The sequence below is a fragment of the Stomoxys calcitrans genome, chromosome 1 (genome assembly GCF_963082655.1).
Source record: "Stomoxys calcitrans chromosome 1, idStoCalc2.1, whole genome shotgun sequence".
Classification (NCBI taxonomy): Eukaryota; Metazoa; Arthropoda; class Insecta; order Diptera; family Muscidae; genus Stomoxys; species Stomoxys calcitrans.
In genome coordinates, this window is record NC_081552.1 from 207239917 (window position 1) to 207260404 (window position 20488).

The 20488-nt window shown below is 41.1% G+C and overlaps 2 protein-coding genes across 2 annotated transcripts; one reads left to right on the forward strand and one right to left on the reverse strand.

The window, feature by feature from the left end:
* Positions 1–8883: 8883 nt before the first annotated feature.
* LOC106089834 (nedd8-conjugating enzyme UbcE2M) lies at positions 8884–15064 on the reverse strand. Its single transcript, XM_013255827.2, has 3 exons — positions 14586–15064; positions 9434–9735; positions 8884–9172 (listed from the first exon to the last, which is right to left on the reverse strand). Exons 1-3 carry the CDS (start codon positions 14692–14694, stop codon positions 9032–9034), a joined length of 552 nt encoding a protein of 183 aa, XP_013111281.1. The 5' UTR covers positions 14695–15064; the 3' UTR covers positions 8884–9031.
* Positions 15065–17246: 2182 nt separating this feature from the next.
* On the forward strand, positions 17247–18602 carry LOC106089838 (probable deoxyhypusine synthase). The gene is made up of 3 exons (XM_013255832.2): positions 17247–17564; positions 17625–17862; positions 17921–18602. Exons 1-3 carry the CDS (start codon positions 17373–17375, stop codon positions 18571–18573), a joined length of 1083 nt encoding a protein of 360 aa, XP_013111286.1. The 5' UTR covers positions 17247–17372; the 3' UTR covers positions 18574–18602.
* Positions 18603–20488: the final 1886 nt, after the last annotated feature.

The following is a 20488-nucleotide window of genomic DNA, read 5'->3' on the forward strand; positions in this document are numbered from 1 at the left end:
TTAGCACAGTTGTTTAAAGTGATACCAAAACACCTCATGCAAATTTTAGAGGCTCAAGAAGTCAAGACCCAAGATGGGTTTATATGGCAACTATTGGGTTGCCCAAAAAGTAATTGCGGATTTTTTAAAAGAAAGTAAATGCATTTTTAATAAAACTTAGAATGAACTTTAATCAAATATACTTTTTTTACACTTTTTTTCTAAAGCAAGCTAAAAGTAACAGCTGATAACTGACAGAAGAAAGAATGCAATTACAGAGTCACAAGCTGTGAAAAAATTTGTCAACGCCGACTATGTGAAAAATCCGCAATTACTTTTTGGGCAACCCAATATATCAAAACATGGACCGATTTGGCCCATTTACTATCCAAACCGACCTACACCAATAAAAAGTATTTTTGCAAAGTTTGAAGCGCCTAGCTTTACTCCTTCGAGAGTTAGCGTGCTTTCGACAGACAGACGGACGGACGGACATGGCTAGATGGATTTAAAATGACATGACGATCAAGAATATATACAGCCCAATTCTAAAAACCCAGGGAATAAATTTCTCCCTTGAATAAAATCCTCCTATTCTGATTGAATGGGAAGAGAAAAATATGGGAGAGAGAATTTCGAATTTTCGAAAACAGCTGTTTTGCTTCAGCTGTTTTATTTTGGCTAAACATTTGGTTGTTTTTTTTTTTTGGAAAAAAGAACATAACATAGAAAAATAAGCAAAAACAAGTTATAACGGTTGCTAAAAAAGTTTACAAACATGTTTAGTGTTGCTTTTCTAATGTTTATTTTAATTTTTATATTTTAATAATGCACAATTATGGCCTACAGCTTGCCATCATAATTCTGTGTTGTGATAACAACTTTCCGCCTTCATAAAAACAAACGTTGGCTAAATTAGATGCTTCCGGAGTGGTCTGGTGAACAGATAAATAGATTGTGTCGTGTTGTTCCTGGCTGCATGCGGGGAACACATCCTGCATGTTGGCGTTTAGCCTTGCCAAAAGGAGTTAACGAGGTTGAATCGTATTAAAGAGGTTTGCTACTCCTTCGTCGCCATAAATACTCTGGTGGTCTGTTTGTTGCGCCGATTTATCTAAAGGCCTACTTTTATAGAGCTAGAACTTGAAGATCTAATCGACATTTCCGGGCGGCGACCGCTTTTCATAGTGGTTGGGACGGCTGTTGGACATAATGCTGCCGAAAAGCGACTTATGAATTTATTCCTACTCCTGTGGAGTAAATGATGCCAAATGTGGCGACAAGTATCGTTGAAAAATTGCCCACATACATTCCATTAAGAAAAAAGCAGACGTCTTCTTGCACATCATGGAGTGCCGTCCGATTCTACTTTAAGCTCAACGATAAGGGACCTCCTTTTAGTATTCGACTCGGAACCAAGTACCAATAAAATTGAAAAACTTTAGAAAAACTTCTATGGTAGGTACATGACATATTTAAACCGGAAGAACCTAACAAAATTTGTACTTGATTTTGATGAAAAAGTGAAAATTAATTTCCATACATTTTAATGGGGAAATTTTCCCAAGTTTTATCGCCTCATTTTCCCTTTTATATCGATTCAGAATAGCTAATTTTTTTCCTGGGAGAGATTTCCCTTTTTCGAAGTTTGTTTATAATAAGGGAAAAGGAATTAGGAAAAAAAAAACTCCCAGTAAATTGTTATTCAGAATAGGGGAAAAGGGAGTAGGGAATAAACTCAAAGGAATTGTTATTCAGAATAGGGCTGATATACTTTATGGGGTCTCAGACGCATATTTCGAGGTGTTACAAACAGAATGACGAAATAAGTATACCCCCTTCCATGGTGGAGGGTATAATAATTTCCGTACATAATAAATTGTTCGTAAATAATAAGAAATAAATAAGAACTAACTCCCTTCCATTTGTTTAGGGGAATTTTTCCCAAAATTTATCGTCTCATTCTACCTTTTATTTCGATTCAGAGTACCTACTTTTTTCCCTGGGAGACTTTTCCCATTTTCGAAGTTTGTTTAGAATAAGGGAAGAGGGAGTGGGGAACAAACTCCCAGGAAATTGTTATTCAAATCCCAGGGATTTGATATTCAGAATAGGCCTGGTTATTAATAACAAATGCATGTTATTTTGATTTAGCGGCGGGTAGCTGACAAACGACCACATTTTTTTGTTTGAAAACATTTTTTATTGATTAAAAGTACGAAAGTATGTGGAAATATTTTTGATTCCATTCACTTTGGCGCGATATGACCACATGTTCCATTATCTTTTGTTCTGAGTCGTTAAAGAAACGAATTGCACGCAGCGCACGAATGTAATCTGCCAGTATGTTGGCCCACTCCTGTACAATGTATTTCTTCAGCGCATCCATACGGCCATATTTTGTAGTCCTTACCTTGCTCTCAAAAAAAGTCCGTCGGATTGGCATGGGGCAAATTCAACATACACTCTATGAACCAAATGAAGTACGGAACATAAATCTTTTTTTCCATTCTTGGTTTACACGTGCTAAAGCACGGTGCTGAGTCTTGTTGGTAGGTCCATGGTCTGCGACGGAAATATTTGCTTGCCCACGGCTCCAAAACAGCGACCAACATGTTTGATTGATAATAAATTGCATTTACTTTGATGGATTTGAGCTAAACATTTTTGCAAATTTGCACAATTTTTTAAGCTAATAATGGCAAATTTTTACATGAAAAGTACGCGAACAAACCTACTTTGAGATTAAAGACATTTTTGATAATGATTTTGAGATATTTACAACGGATGCCTCTGTGGCCATGAATCAACGGTTCCTTTTTGGGATTGATTTTCGTTCCTCTACTATGTTCGGGAAATTTTGGGTTCTCTTAGATGTTCTTGAGATTGCTGTGGAGGACAGGTTACTCAGCTGTATTCTTTTCTTCGAAAATTGATTGTCATGTGGTGTGGTTAGCCCGCCACAGAGGTATTGGAATACATGAGAAGGCTGCACTACGATGCTACTTTTAACGTAAATTTCACCCCAAGGGGGCACTAAGCCTTGTTGATAACATTCTGAGAGAGGGACGGATTAACAAACATGTTGGCGCTTTTTACAATACAAGCCCTTGTTGGATTTCATCTTCGAAGCGAAGATTCGTTTATGACCGAAAATATTCCTAAAAATGGTTGTATGAAACTTAATTCAATTCTCCGATCTACACCCCAATCTTTCCAGTCTATTTTTTTCATTGTAAAGCTTTCGAAGGAGCTAACAGGATCCAGTAAACCACTCACACTGCTTCCTGGTGGTTTCCTGTTAATAGATCTTCTAGAGCGGTATCAACACACCCTTGGTGTAAGGGTTTCGATGTGGATATCATTTTGATCTGAAGTCACAGTGTTCTTTTCTGGATGAGCACTTGCAGTAATAACCTGGCTTTTGGTCCCCAGGTGCACCGCCATCTATTAGAAACCAAAAAAAAAAAAAAAATAAAAAACGGATGCGTACTTATGAAAAGAAACGAACTGTCCCCAACATAGAGACATTTAAATCGGTGTTTTCACCGGTTTATTCTGTGAATAGAAAAATACGACAAAGCTGCCAAACAATGGACTAAAATGATTGATGATATGGACAGTAATTTGTGCCAATAGGGTCGAATTAACCCCAAACATCCTGCAGGTATATGACAGTTCAGACATAAGCAAAAAGAGATAGTAGAGTGTTCACTATAACGGACTTATTCAAAAAAATTTTGTGAATACCGGCGTAAGTCTTTTGTTGTACCTGTAACATAACAACGGCAGTATTGACACCCACGTAACAGACACTAAAGGCTAGCTGACACTAAGTGTTATCAAGTCAAACGACCATATTTTTGTGTGTGGAAATGTTTAAATTAACTTAAGTCATCTAAATTTCAAAATTCATTAATTTTAGCTTGATATGACCACCTTTTGCCTCGGTCGAAAAACCGTTGAAAGCTGCACCAATGTAATGTGCCGGTAATTTAGCCTATTCCCGCTCATTGGCTTTATTTATCGCACCCAATCTGGCAAATTTTTTAGTTATTACCTCCCTCGACTATCGCAGATCTCTCAACGAGATGGGTGAACAGTTCAAAATTTACCTGTTCTGGATGCCGGGCTACAGATATATCCCAAGGAATTGTAAAGCGGACGAGCTCGCGAGATTAAGAACTATCCTACACATTCCAGAGATACTGGAATCTGTGGGTATGCCTCTAGCGACATGTAAGCTATGTTTTCAAGACCAGGCCCAAAGGACAATGAATGATAGATGGTCACAAAGAGGGGGCTGTGAGCATCCCAAAACCATGTGGCCTAATCTAGACTTCAAGAAGTCTACTGCTTTGCTGTCACTGGCTTGAACAGACGTCTCAGTCATTGTCTAATCGGAAAACATGCTGACAGACTGAAGGTTGCCAGCAACGGCTTTTGCAGAGGCTGTGAGGACATCGAAGAAGAAGAGACTATAGAACACCTTCTGTGTGTGTGTCCCGCACTAGCAGTCAGAAGAAGTTCCACTTTAGGTTCTGATTTCTTTGAAAACCTGTCCACTTAAACGGATGTGAACATTCGCAAGTTATTGGGCCTTTCAAAGCGATCTGGATGGTTCAACGGTAGGATTTAGAAGTAGTCTTCCTTCTTGTATTCCTGTGGTATCACAATGGACGAAAATGTCAAGGCAGACTGCCACTTAAACATAACCTAGTTATTACCTTGGTTTCTAAAATTGCCCAAATAGAAAAGTCCATCCGATTGGCATCTGGCGTATTGGACAGCCACTGTGAGGACGTAATGAAGTGCGGATCTTGCTTTTTAAGCCATTATTGGTTTAAAATCGCTTTTTGTGACGGTGCCGAGTCTTGTTGGTACGTTCATGGTCTACGACCGAAATGTTTACCTGGCCACGGCTCTAAAGCAGCTTCAGAAATGTTTTATCGATAATGAGTCGCAAATACTTTTACGGCAGGGGCAATGAAAACGTTTACAGGGAATTATTTGGAGATGGTCTAATCCCAATAAAATGACGGGATGCCAGGATATTTCATTTAACAGACCGGTAACGCAACGGAAATGTCCCGGTACGGGATTGCTGTGAGCACCACACAAGTGGGAAGATTGAGGTCCGATCTGTGTGGTGTTCATTGCTGTCACGAGAAGCTTAGCTACGAGCGCCCGGTAGCGGATAGTGGAATGTAGCTGTAACTGCAGTCGCGGACAATCAGCGGTATCGAGTGGAGAGTCTCAGTTAGAGGTCGGGTGGCACTGGTTTGTGCACGCACAAATACTGAGTACCTATGATGCTCGATATGACAAGGCGAGCTATTGATGTCTTTAAATAATCAATTGCCACCATGTTCCCTCGGCGATCGGTCCTATGGACCGGAACGAGCTTGCTCATGCACAAGAGGTTGACGAGGATCGCCACCTCCACATGAAAATGTAGTTACAATAACAACGGAAATTGGGGAACTGCATCAATGTATTTGCAATCTATCTGCTCTGCCAAATATACGCCATTTTGGCCATCGCCTTGGGGGAATGAAGTCTCCTAGTACTTAGAAATGGATGGTGTATTAAGAAAGTCGGACCCCCACCTCTAATTTGGAAGTTGCAGATATCGACAAGCATCGTCCAGTGAATAACAGCTAGCATTATGTGCCTACGACTATGATGGGTACGGTCATGGATGGATATCGGTCAGCATCGTCCAGTGAATCGCAGCTAGCATTGTGTTGTTTGTTGTAGCAGTGTGTTATACACCGAGGTGATAGAACTTGCTGATGAAGGGTTCCATCGGGTCAATCCGGTAAGTACAACCGGCCGCCATAGGATTGAACCATCATGTGCATATGACTATATTGTTCCATGTACTCGACATGGCAGAGCAGTTACATTTGACACCGACTGACGATAGATATGGTCCCGGCACAGGGAACAAAATTAGAGTTCGGGGTTCTCAATTACTCTACAGAACAGACGTTTGCGGAGCAGGAACTACGAGATGTGCTTCTTCTGGCATATAGGAATCGTAAATATAAAATTGAATTTGTTTGTTTGTTCCGTAGACTCAAAAACGGCTGAACCGATTACCTTGAAATTTTCAGATTATGTAGGTTGGTCTGGAAAGAAACATAGGCTATATTATTTTTTTGATATCGGAAGGGGGGTGGACCCTCCCCTTACCCTAAAAGTACTACCCAAAAATAAAAGTGTACCGTTCGGGACAATATGGGACTCAAATGAAAGGTATACAGGGGGAGAGTACGAATTTCATATTTAAAATTGGGTCCAAGTAACTGGGGGGCCGCCCAACCCCAAAACCCCCTAAAATAGGATTTTTGGACGATCATGACAATATGGGACTCAAATGAAAGGAATTCGGGAGTAGATTACGAATATGGTCAGGAAGGAGAAATAGACATTATAATTTGTTGATTTCGGAAGGGGACGGACGCTCCTCCGTTAACCAAAAACACTACCCAAAATCAAAAGTGGACCGATCGGGACAATATTGGTATCAAATGAAAGGTATTGGAAAGTAGAATACGAATATAGTATTAAAATTTGGGTCTAAGTACCCATCGGGCCGCCCCAATCCCAAAATTTCCCCAAACAGACATATTGTACGTTATTCGGGAGTAGATTACGAATCTGGCATACAAAATCAGATCGAAGTATAGGGGGTCACCCAATCCCCCTAAAAACGCCTTAAATGGGCATATGACCCATCATGACTATATGGGACTCGGTTTTTTTGTTTGTTCCGTAGATTGTGTAAGTTTGTCTGGAAGGAAACATAGGCTATATAATTTTTAGATATCGGATGGGGGCGGTCCCTCCCCCTTACCCCAACATAGCCATCCAAAACCAAAAGTGAACCGGTAGGCACAATATGGGTATAAAATGAAAGGTATTGGAGACTAGAAAACGAATATCGTACTAAAATTTGGGTCCAAGTACCCAGCGGGCCTCCCCTGCCCAAAAACTCCTCTAAACAGATATATTCGACGTTCATGTCAATATGGGCTTCAAATGAAATGTATTCGACAGTAGATTGCAAATTTGGCATAAAAAAATTAGATCCAAGAAATGGGTCCCAAGTACCCCCAAAAGGGCATATTAGCCGACCATCTCTATATGGGACTCAAATGAAATGTATTTCGGAGTAGATTACGAATATCACATTAAAATTTGCGTTAAAGACTAAGTGGCGCTTTTCTTTCCAAAAATAAGTCTAATAGGTTGATTGACCCACTATAACAATATGGGACTCAAATGAATAGTATTTTAGAGTAGAAAACGAATTTAATATCCAATTTTGGAGCCAAGTGTTTGGGAGTACGCGTTAAAGTGCTCCCTAAACTGACCTTCATTTCCTATAATGCCAATATGGAGCTCAAATCAACGGTATTTGGGAGTAAATAACGAATTTGATATCTATTTTTAGGGCAATGTGCCGGTGGCCGCCGCACCATGGCAATATGGGGCTCACATTAAATGGATTTGGGAGTGCAGCACGAATTTGATATCCATATTTGAGTCGAAATGTCTGAGTAGCATCCCTCCCCTAAAAAGAACTTCCCATTACCCTAAAACTACCAGATCTCTGAGATTGGTAATGCGATTCGTTCGAAATTTTTTTTGCACTCTTACAGTCAAAACAAAACATAGTTTCTATTGTTGGGGTCGGGGCCATCCAAAACCCGCCACATGGGTACATAGACCAATCACAACAATATGGAGCTCAAACGAATTTGATTTGATACCCGAAAACATCTCCCTATTATACAAAAGCTATTTGATGTTCAAATTGTTCGATTTTCGGGAAATCGATACTCATTTTCGGGACAAAGTCTCTGGGGTCCATTCCACCCTCAAACAGAATTTATTTACCAATCATGCCATTATGGGGCTCATTAAAAATGTATTTGAAAGTAGAGCATGAAGCGTATATTTACATTAAGGGCCAATTATCTCTCTAAAACGGAAATATTTACTAATGCTATAATATAGGACCCAAAAGAAATATATTTGGGAGTGGAGTAAAAATTTACCCAGGAACCTAGAAGGGGCACACTTCTCACACATCAATGAAAGCTTCCCGATTCAAGTTTAAAGTCAATGATAAGGGACTTTTTTCATAGCCATGACCGAATGGCGTGCCGCAGTGCGACATCTCTTGGCGAATTTTTTACATGACCATGCATGGCAAATTTCGCCAGCATTAAGAGGGGATAACCACGGCTTTAACTTTTGTCCGATGTTATCAGGATTTGAACGCAGGCGTTCAGCGTTATAGGCGGACATAGGCTACAGTGGCACGAATTCGATATACACATTCAGGGCGAAGAGTCCCCAACCTAAAAAGATATTAGAGAGTTAAAGAAGGCGCAGGTTCGGCTAGTATCATCTAAGTATACTCCATCTAATTTTCTGTCGAAATATACAAAAACCATGAATTACTGTTCATAATTATTTTCTTTTTATTTTGCGAAATATCTACCGAGTTATAAATATGTTTTGTTTTAATTTAACGTTTTGAGTTATTTTTATATATAATTATGCTTTTCATTTGTTTTCGTTTTTGTTACATTTTCAATTTTTCAATATGTAATTCAATACGTTGCTGAAATTAATTATACAAAACTATTGCAAATATAGAGCGCTTTTATATTTATTACCGAATATTAATTTGCCACTTTGTTGTGTGTATAAAAAGGTTTGCTGTAGTAGGTGAACTCTCAACTGCACTGCGAAAGAGGGAGTGGGAGAATTTAAACAAAACAAAATCAAGCACTTTCATTGGAATTATTGTATTTGGGGGAATAAGATAGGGGTTATGGTATGGTTGCAGTTTGGATATAGAACGGCTAGACGAAGAATAGGGTGTGTGTTTTTTTTAATTTTATTGCGGTTAATAAGAGTTGCATTAATTGTTTTGAAAAATTAAATTAATGTAAAAGCGACCACCGATTCCCAACAAAATGGCCAAAAGGTAGACGCCATTTCTTAAAGTAAAAACATTTGTTTTTCTATATCACTTGAGGCAGCATTCAAAATACGTTTCTCCGACAAAATTGCCACGCATTGCTTTTGATACGTTGTGTTCAAATAGACGTCGATTTGTTTGCAAAACATCGGCCGCTTCTTTATTCAAGGGATCCTCGGGGTTGGGTTCCTAAAGTCAACAAAACAAAAGAGCATAGTAAATGTACAACATGCATTCCAATGGGTTGGGTGTGTGAACAAACGGCTTTGTTCTGGTTTCACTTGTTCCCCCAAAAACAAATTGTTATTAATTCCTGGTGGTGAAAAACTTTTTTGGTTTAATCTAAGAAATCTTGAACATTTTGAGACTTCATTTGTGTGTCAACAACAATTAATTTCATGGGATGAAAGGGAGAGTGAAACCTGCAACACACCAGAATATGTATCTTACCAAGAATAGATATTGCAGACCATAGACAATAGAACTTATAGTCAATACTGGATTCCAGTCTTCACGTAATATATTTAAACACACATTTCCCTCGAGATCAATGTTCGGGTGATATACTTGTGTTTCACATTTCACTTTGGGCGCCTCATGTGGATAATTTGGGCCTACGCGGAAGTTGAACACAAAACGTCCACCTTTGTAGAAACCTTCATCGGGACATATGATCAATTTGAAATTGAGCAAATCATCTTGATCGGGGAAATCCATAGAACAAGTTTTTGGCAGGGTGAGTTCGTTTATGTCTGAAAAAGGCGAGCAACAAATGTTAAAACACCCCAAATATTATATCAAAAACCTATATTCAAATCATGAGTACAATAGGCTATTACTGAAACGAAGTAAGTAGGAGGTCAATATAGCTTTTGGTATCATATGGTGAGGATGAGGAGACGTTGGAGCACTTCTAAAGTCATTGCATAGACTTTGCCTGCACTGGTAATCCAAGCACACTACCAACTCGGCTACAGGGGCGCCTTAGGAATTGAGAATTGGTGTGGAAAATGATTAGGGATTTTGCAAATAGCACGGAATTCCTGACTTAGATTTTGTTTTTGAGGTTCCTTTTTTTAATAGAGCCCATCGTAGCGCAGAGGTAAGCATGTCCGCCTATGACGCTGAACGCCTGGGTTCGAATCCTGGCGAGATCATCAGAAAAATTTGCAGCGGTGGTTTTCCCCTCCTAATGCTGGCAACATTTGTAAGGTACTATGCCATGTAAAACTTCTCTCCAAAGAGGTGTCGCACTGCGGCACGCCGTTCGGACTCGGCTATAAAAAGGAGGCGCCCTATCATTAAGCTTAAACTTGAATCGGACTGCACTCATTGATATGTGAGACGTTTTCCCCTAATCCTTAGTGGAATGTTCATGGGCAAAATATTCAATTTGTACTTTTTATTATTTAGAGCGCACAACAAGCTGATTACTGGCTTAGGTGTATGTCCATATTGCCATGGGGAGGATTAAAATCCGCAAACTCTTTTCAATCTAAACTGACCTACATATATCCAGAAGTCAGAGAATGTATAGACAATGTTTAGTGAGGAAAAACTGGAACTACATGTGGCGCCAGAAGAGGTTGTCACTGAGATGCATTCGTCGAAAGTTATTAGGGAAATTGTGTCTGAGCCGATAAGAAGTTTCGACTCCTTTAAGTCGCCAGGTCCTGATGATGTATCACCGGTTGATTTACAAGCTGTGTCTGATAGACAGGTTCCCTGGCTTAGGGAGATATACTCTGCTTGTATCAGAATGTCATATATACCTGTGACATGGAGGGACACGAAGGTCATTTTCATTTCGAAAGCAGGAAAACCCTACCACACGTAGGCTAAAGATTTTCGTCTTATTAGTCTGTCATCCTTTAGGCTGAAGACTCTTGAGAAGTTGATAGAAACATATCCTAGGGCAAAGATCCCTGGAGATCGCCTGTCGCGGCAGCAGCATGCATATAGTAAAGGCAACTCCACTGAATAGAGGGTTTTCCTGCTGTCAAGGAATATACAATGGTAGCATTTCTTGACATTGAAGGTGCTTTCAACCGACGTCAATCATAAAGGAGTTGGATTTCCTAGGCATCAACTCAACCGTAAGAAAGTTTATTAATAACTTACTTACTAAAATATGCATTACGGCAGGCTTGGGACCTGTGGATCTAAAAAGATGGGTCAGCAGAGGAACTCCTCAAGGAGGTGTACTGTCTCCTCTACTTTGGAATATAACCCTTAACAATATATTATTGTCTCTGCAAGAAAAAGACGTAAAAGTGGTCGCGTATGCCGATGTCGTGGCTATTGCGGCTACCGAAAGTGGTCTTAGTATAAATCCGTGCAAGACAGAAGTAGTTATTTTCAGCAGGAGATACAAGTTGCCTACAGTGGAACCTGTCTCCTTGGGTGGAGAGAATGTTTGGTAAAATATATTCTCAGACAGCCAAGCAGCGATTAAATCCCTGGAGAACGTGTTTCTGAACACAAAAACCGCCCTCGACTGTCGCAGATCACTCAACGAGATGGCTGAACAGTTCGAAATTCACCAGTTCTGGGTGCCAGGCTACAGGGATATCCCAGGGAATTCTAAAGCAGGCGAGCTTGCGAGACTAGGAACTACCTTACACATTCCAGGGATACTGGAATCTGTGGGTATGCCTCTAGCGACATGTAAGCTATGTTTTCAGGATCAGGCCCGAAGGGCAACGAATGATAGATGCTCACAAAGAGGGGGCTGTGAGCATTCTACAACTATGTGGCCTAATCTAGGCTGGAAGTGGTCTACTGCTTTGCTGTCATTGGCTAGAACAGACGTCTCAGTCATTGTGTCCGTCATGACAGGTCACTGTCTAATCGGAAAACATGCTGACAGACTGAAGGTTGCCTGCAACGACTTTTGCAAAAGCTGTAGGGACATCGAGGAGACTATAGAACACCTTCTGAGTGTGTGTCCCGTACTAGCAGTTAGAAGGAGTTCCACTTCAGGTTCACATATCTTTGATAACCTGTCTGATTTAGCGGATGTGAACATTCGCAAGTTATTGGGCTTTTTAAAGCAATCTGGATGGTTCAACGGTAGGAACTAGAAGGCACCTTCCTTCTTCTGTTCCTGTGGTGTCACAATGGACGAAAACGTCTAAGTGAGTCTGATGGCAGACTGCCAATTAAACCTAACCTAACCTACATTCAATTCTTAGTTGGTATGTCAATTTTCGTCTGTTGAAATCAGGCTAAGGAAGAGACTCTAGCTAACATTTGTATATAGTAGCTGACGTGTTACCATAACCACATTTTCATGTGGAGGCGATCCTCGTCAAGTTCCTGTTGGTGAGCAAGTTCGTTCCGGTCCAACGGACCGATCGCCGCAGGAACATGGTGGCCATTGGTTATTTTAAGGCGTCTATAGCTCGCCTTGTCGAGCATCATCGGCACTCAGCAGGGATGGAAGTCATCGAGATTCTTCAGCATCAGTGTAGAGATTTAGTCGGGGCCCAACGCCTTGCATGACTTGGCGCCACGGATGACAATCGTAATTTCGTCCACGGTAAATTGTGATAGCTGTTCTTTTGCTCGGAGATCACCGATACAACGAATGGCTCTCCTCCTAGCCCTGTCATTCTTGGGATGTACAATTAATTGAAAGTTGAGCAACCTGGTCCACCTCTTGTGGTCAGAAGTTACGACCCAAAAAGTTACTGAGTTCCTCTCATCCCTTCTACCGGGCTTCTGGAGTGACTTAATAGTAGACCACGGCTTGCTCGACTTAACAGTAGACCACCGGTACCTAAGTAACATTGCTCCAAGTGTTCTAGTCACAAATTCCGCTTACTTTCACTGACTACCCTGTTAATTTCCAGATTCAGCTCGCTCATTCTGTGTTAGGAATCTCGTGCAAGAAATCTCATCACGCTCGTCTACGAGTACCATTGCCTGCGCCGGAAAATAAGGCTGCACTTGGGGTATTCAACTGGCTGGTATAAAGCGAGCGGCTACTTTGTTAATGTTATCTCTGAATTTCCCTTCGGCAACTAGCATAGCATATTTGTCATTTCACTGAAGCGGCGATTGGTGTACTATCTGATGCCATCCCAATCGGACTTCTTCTGCTTAATACACCCCAGGCGCTCAGGGGTTATGAAGTCGGGTGTTCGGTCGATTGTGAGAATTATGGGTAGGTGGTCTGACCCCAAAGGGATGACGGCTTGCCAGGATACGTCACACAGGAGATCAGGGGATGCAATGGAAATGTCTGGCGATCTGTTCCTTCTCGTAATCCTGGTGGGGACATCTTCATTCAGCGTGCAAAACGTGGAGCCTTCAATCTGCTCTGCCAAAGCTATGCTCCGCTGATCGTTACCAAGGGGGGAACGCCATGAAGTGTGATGTGAAGGCTATTATGGCCGGATAGTAGGTTACTAATGTCGGGCCTGTAAACTTGGCCATTAATTGGGACACAACAACAAACCAGAGGTATGTACACGTTCTACAGCTGTAGAGTAGAGGTCACTAGCGCCAGGGGCAGGTGAGATGGGTCTATACTGCACGGAATGGTGTATAACGGCCAGCTTTGTCTGCCCGATCGCTGCAACCAATATGTTCTTCCGACTCATAAAATCATAAAACCCACTATCTCATCGATCTTGCCTCTCCGATCATTTCAATTCAATTGCAAGAAAGATACACTTCTCGGCACTGGCTTGGCAATATTGGGGCTAGGATGCTGCTTTTGCGTATATTGCCGCACGGGAGAGGCCGGGGGTTCACATAGTGTGACGACGACAACGCGTGTTTGCACCGCACCTTGCAACATATTCAGTGCAACTATACTCCCGTAGGGACGTTAGTCTAGAGCGAGATCGGAAATGCAACGTAAGGCCAGAGCAAGATAGGAAATGCACCTACCATATGCACCGGTTACACCTCACCGACCGATGATGGAGGTGGTTCTGGCAAACCGAACAGAACCATGGTCCGAGGTTCTTTTCAATAAAGGCGCGGAAAAGAAGCGTGCGGAGAAGGCACTCCGGGATGGGCCTCTCCCATGACGAAAGAAAGGGCGAACACTTACACTGGGGCGGCAGCCCTAGAAGGATTCCATCGGGTCAATCCGGTGCGTACAACCGACTGCCATGGGATTGAGGTCCAACAATGATTGGCCTTATTTCATAATGGTCTGGGATTGACTTTATCATGATAGATGTGTGTTCCGTTTGTTCCCAAGCATACAACGGAAACTTTAGTAACGAATGAGTAACAGCAACTACTAACGATGACCTGGATCATTTTTTCTAGAGAATAAACTATTTGTATTTGCATGCAACCAAGAACAATTAAGGAATATAAGCATAGGGCTATTTGGTAAATTCTCTTTTGACATGACTTAGTTACTCATCTATATGCTTGATTTGGTGCTAAAGAGATTGCAAATTAATGCTATTATGCGTATTCCAATACAGATAGTAACTGGTTTCGAAACCCAATAATTCAATGTTCCTTTAACCAAAGCATATTTATGGTGACTCAATATTAGTGTCAGTCAGTAATACAATAAACATACCGTAAACACGGGAAAGTCACTTCTCTGCATAGATTTGAGTTTAATTACCTTTTTGTATGCGCAACTGGGCAGCAGATGCTTTCTTTTGTTGGCCTCCACCTCTGCCACTTTGGTCGCCATCCTTCTTTTGTTGTTTCAATGAAAACAATTTGATCATTTTAATTTGTTTTATCCACCTGTCAGACAAGTGATATTTGCTGCAATATTTTCTATAAATGAGACCTGCGTCTCCACAAGAGCTGGTGCTGGGTTACTATCCGTCTATTCGTAGTTCTGTTGTTGTTGTTGGTAGTATTTACTGCTTCCGCGTAGATTTTCGCAAAGCTGTGCTGAATTTCCGAATTTTAGTTATTAAATTTTCTATTTAGAAATTAATGGTGAACTTTGGGACAAGCTGGGTGGAGGAAACAGACCCAGATTAAAATTGAGCGTTTTGCAAAAATACTACTCTTCCCAAAATTCAGCTTCGATATTGCCAAAAAATAAATAAATTTACACAGCAAAAAATTCCAGAGCAGTTAAAAGAAAAAGAGATGGGACAAAGCCAGGGTTGTATTATGAATAAAATGAACAAGTTATGCTAACGTAGACAAAGTAAAAACGTATCGCAACGATGGCAGCAGTTAGCTCACACCTTGTGAGTCATAAGCTAAGCATCTCAGACTACCAAAACTACTAAAGCTTTTATTACACGAACGTGTTTTGGTATGGCAACAAACACATTTGATTGCTGTCAAATTCCGCTCGCGAAACAATTAAAAATTTAAGTGGCTATTCCGAAAGCAGAATAGAATACCAACCCTTATATACGATTTATCATATTTGCTATTACACCTGTATGTTATTTTCGTATGACATAACCTAAAAATGTGAGCAATTTTGATTTTTTTGTGCGTAAAAACTTTTGTAAAGTTGTGAGAAGGGTGGAAATGTGAAATTAAGTTGTTGTTGTAATCACATTCACTGATACTCTCCGCTCGATACCGCTGATTGTCCGCGACTGCCGTTACAGCTACTCCAGAGGGAGCATTCCACTATCCGCAACCTGTAGACGCACCCGGTAGGTCGCAGCTAAGCTTCTCGTGACAGCAATGAACACCACACAGATCGGACCTTATTGTTCCAGTGCGGTCGCTGGTTACAATCGGGATATACATCTTGCTCGTCGGCATCAATCCTCCGCTCTGAAGGAGTTAAGGCGGCTGCATCTGCCGGAACGTAAATGAGACAGAACTACTCAGGTTTGCCGGGGGAGATCAATTCCTTCAGTCGCAATGGAAGGCTGTCGTTCTTCAAGGACTACATTCATCCGGTAGCCATTTACCGCATCTGTTACCGTGTCTGCATGAATGTTGTCTAGACCTACTTGATATGCCGCTTGATCTAGAACTTCTCTCGTGTAGCGCTGGACCTCACGCTCTAGAGCATGTAGATCTACCTTAAGGCTTCTGGGAGGTGGTTGTGAACTTGTTCTCTTTTTGCATTCATTCTTTGTTTACGATTTCTCCTATTTAATGACATTATCAATCAGCAGATTTTACATCCTTAATGATGTTCATGGTGCCTATCCACTTAATGTTTTGCAAGTGAGCTAACCTTCTATTAGTGAATCCTGTATGCTCATATAAAATGTACTTTTTTATATAGACATGTGTCTACATGCACATTCGATGAAATAAAAGCTCGATTTAATCGAACAAGTTGCATATTTATTCCAATATACATTTGTCTTATATTTTGTACGTATCACACGATGTGCACAACTTTCAGCTATTTTTGAAATTACATATGACATGTCTGATCGTGTAATGGCAGCTTAACATTTTGCCAATCGATTTGTTCATCAATCCATCGAAGTGAGATCTTTTTCCTTTATAAAATTAGCGGTTTTCGCTATCGAGTGAACAAATTATAATGGTTTTGACAATGAAAGCTGTACAAATTGTCTGGTGATGGGTTATATCCGGCGCTCCATAACCATGTTAGATGAATCCCTGGGGGAAATCATCATATTGTCATTAAGCTGATCGGCGTTTTGCCACACACAAAGTCATTTTTTGCGTGTGTAGGAAGTGTGCATACATGAGCAGAGAATATGTGAGAAAGAAGATAACAACATAAAGAACAACAAAATAAAACAAAAATCTGTCATCTAAATAGAGTCAAAGCTGGCCAGCTGTTCGCGTGAGACCACCTTTTTAAATTGTTTGAATTGCCAGGTAATGCACCGTAAACTGCTGAGTACAATTTTTCTCGCGAAGTTCACTATCTATCAACGAGTTTTGGTTGTGTGTGTGCATTATAGTAACACACACAAACAACGAAAAATGGCACAAACTAGTAACATACAAAAAAAGTCAAAGTTGCACTAACCACTGATTTTGACAGATAATGCACTCAATATTTTGTAGTTGGGCAACTGCCACTACCTATAAATGGAAATATCTTGAATCTTCAAAGTTGAAAGTTCTTGAACTTTTAAGTGTTGCTTTTATGGGATTTGTTTGCAGAGTTGAATTTTAAAATGAAGCTCAAGTCTTGGGTCGTTAGACCATAAAGCCCAAAACAGAATGAGCGTTGTGCTTTGTTTTTGAGCGTTGCGTTGAAAAATGCAACTCTGTAAAAAAATACCACAAAATCAAAGAGCAAAAGGTAAAAAAATTTCTACTTTCTGTTTTGGCCTTTAAAATGTTAAAACAGCGCAAGCCCGTAACCTGTCACCATATGTTTTCTTAAGAGAGTGAGAGAGAGAGAGAGAGAAAACTAGCGGGTTAACACGTGAAAGAATTAAAACCAAAACAAATGAAGTTCAGTACAAGTTGCCAATAAGAAACCATGTCCAAGGAGCCAGAGATTGCCAAAGATGCAGTTCTCAAAAGAAGTGAGGCTATAGCCGAGGGAACGCCACAAGTTGTGGGCTATGATTTCAATAACGGGGTAGATTACAGCAAATTATTTGAGTCGTATGTAAACACCGGATTTCAGGCGACAAATTTGGGATTAGCAATAAAGGAGATAAATAGGATGGTAATTTTTGTCTATTACTAGATACACAAATTAACAAACTAAAAAATGTTTTTATTAAAGTTAGAATGCCGTTCTCAACCGTTGACCGATGAAGAGCAAGATGTTCATGAGACTGATGAGTTCATTAGACGAAAGCATAAGTGCACTTTGTTTTTGGGTTACACCTCCAATTTGGTGTCATCTGGAATGCGAGAAACTTTACGATTTCTAGTGGAGCACAATATGGTTGATTGTGTGGTAACAACTGCGGGAGGTGTTGAAGAGGATTTTATTAAATGTTTGGCTCCTACATATTTGGGTATATTGCTGCAAGTTCCCAATTTATTCTCAAGTTTGTGAAATAACACTTATTTCAGGTTCCTTTGAATTGTCTGGTCGAGATTTGAGAGATCGTGGCATAAATCGAATAGGAAATTTATTAGTTCCCAATGACAACTACTGTAAATTTGAAGATTGGCTTATGCCTATCTTGGATGAAATGTTGGAGGAGCAGAAGACAAAAGGCACAGTGTGGTCACCCTCTCGTATCATACACCGTTTAGGTGAAAAAATCAACAATACATCGTCCATATATTATTGGGCTGCTAAGAACAAAATACCAGTTTTTTGTCCTGCCTTGACTGATGGTAGCCTTGGTGATATGATGTATTTTCATTCATTTCGTCATCCCGGCTTAGTTGTTGACATTCTGTCCGACTTGAGACGACTCAACACTATGGCAGTGAAGGCTACAAATTCGGGCATGATAATCATTGGAGGTGGTGTTATTAAGCATCATATATGTAATGCCAATCTGATGCGTAATGGTGCAGATTTCTCTGTATTTATCAATACAGCTTCGGAATTTGATGGCAGTGATAGTGGAGCTAGGCCAGATGAGGCAATATCATGGGGTAAAATACGAAAAGATGCCGCTCCTGTAAAGGTGTATGCTGAGGCCAGTCTAGTGTTTCCTATTATAGTTGCTGAAACATTTGCAAAGAAAAAAATTGACAAAACTAATAAATAAACCATAAGTGTAAACCTCTTTGCTTTACATTTCAAGCAGATATTTTAAATTAATGTGGATCGTTGTAATGTCAGATTCATCGGAATATCCAAGTGAAGTCAAGCGATTCGAGGACCAAGGTTTCTACTCCTCACCTTGTCACAAGTTGAATTGGCATGAGAAAAAGATTTGTTTAAGCCCTCCCTTGTGACAGCAAGTATTTTAGGATAGGTGTTAATTAATATTGTGGCTGAAAATGAAGATCGAAGTGGCAAGATGGGTAATGAAGACTTTCGACCTATATCAGATGTCATGAATGCCGACAGGAGAGCAAAGAGAGAGGGTATGCAGATTTTAAACAGATTTCGCCCACATTGGGTAACTCTTGAACATCCTATTTTAAAAATACACATTTAGCTTGAGAACGATCGTTCTAACAAAGGTTGACATAACTGACCCTATCGAAGAGCCACAAGGATAGCGTAGGACGATAGGGTTTGTCCTAATAAAGACGTCGGCAAATATGCAAAACTGCAATTCGAAACGCTTTAACAAGGTTTGGGGCGAGTGTTAGGTGTTTTTGTAGCCACATTTGCATGTGGTGGTGGCGGTCCTTGTTAAGCCCTTTTAGGCGAGCAAGGTCGTTCCGGGCTGTATGACCGATCGCCCCCGGAATATTGATGGCATCATAGGCACTCAGTATTTAAGCAAGAGACGGTGCCACCTGGCATTTCACTGAGGTTCTCCGCTCGATACCGCTGAATGTTCGCGACAGCAGTTGCAGCTATTCGTATGGAGCATTCCACTGTGCGCAACCTGTGCACGCGCCCGGTAGCTCCCATCTATGCTTTACGTGATAACGAAGACCACCACTCAGATTATAGCTCAAAGTTCCGGTCATATCGAGCATTATAAGCACTCAGTATTTGTGCAAGATCCGGAGCCACACGATCTTTCACTGAGCCTCTCCGCTCGATAGCGCTGATTGTCCGCGACTGCCGTTACAGCTGCTCCGTATGGAGTATTCCACTATCCGCAACCTGTAGACGCGCCCGTTAGCTCGCAGCCAAGCTTCTCATTACAGCAATGAACACCACACAGATCGGACCTCAATGTTCCAGCCTGTGTGGTGCTTGCAGCTCTCCCCGTGCCGGGAGAGCTACAGGACTATCGAAAGGTTGCGGATAGTGGAATGGTCTGTAGAAATGCGGGGTAACTGCAACTGCAGTCGCGGAAAATCAGCGGTATCGAGCGGAGAGTCTCAGAGAGAGGCCGGGCGGCATCGGCTGACAAGGCGAGTTATTGGCGCCTTTAAATATCCAATGACCATTATGATTCCGCGGTGTTCGGTCCTATGGATCGGAACGAGCTTGCTCACCTATTGGGCTTGACGAGGATCGCAACCTCCACATATAAATGTGGCTACAACAACAACAACCGGCAGGTGACGGATATGGTTGCGACAAATGGGAGAGAACCGTGATCCCAGATTTCTGTGGGTACCGGTGCATGCATAAAGCAAGCACATATAATGCTGAGGTAGTCCGAAGCATAGACGAGTTGATGAATACGGCCACTAGCGTGTTGCGAACGATCTTAAATAGTTCAGCTGGCAGCTCATGGGCTCCTGCTGCCTTGTTGTTCTTTCGTTATGTTACTGCTAGATGGTATAGATATTCTATACCGCAGCAGAAATTGGATGATTGGAAGACACCCCTCGTCGCCGCCATTATCAGATACCAGCAGCTATTCCCAGATTTCCCTCTTAGTTTCTACAGGGGGATGCACTTGTTCAAAGACATTGATTTGAGGTTTAATTCTTTGGTAGAAATTTCAGATTTTATTCTTATCACGATTCGATAACAATGGTCGTATCATAGTTTCCTTGAGAGAGGCTTTTGGTACTGATGTACAGATCTTGAGGCTTTTCCCATTG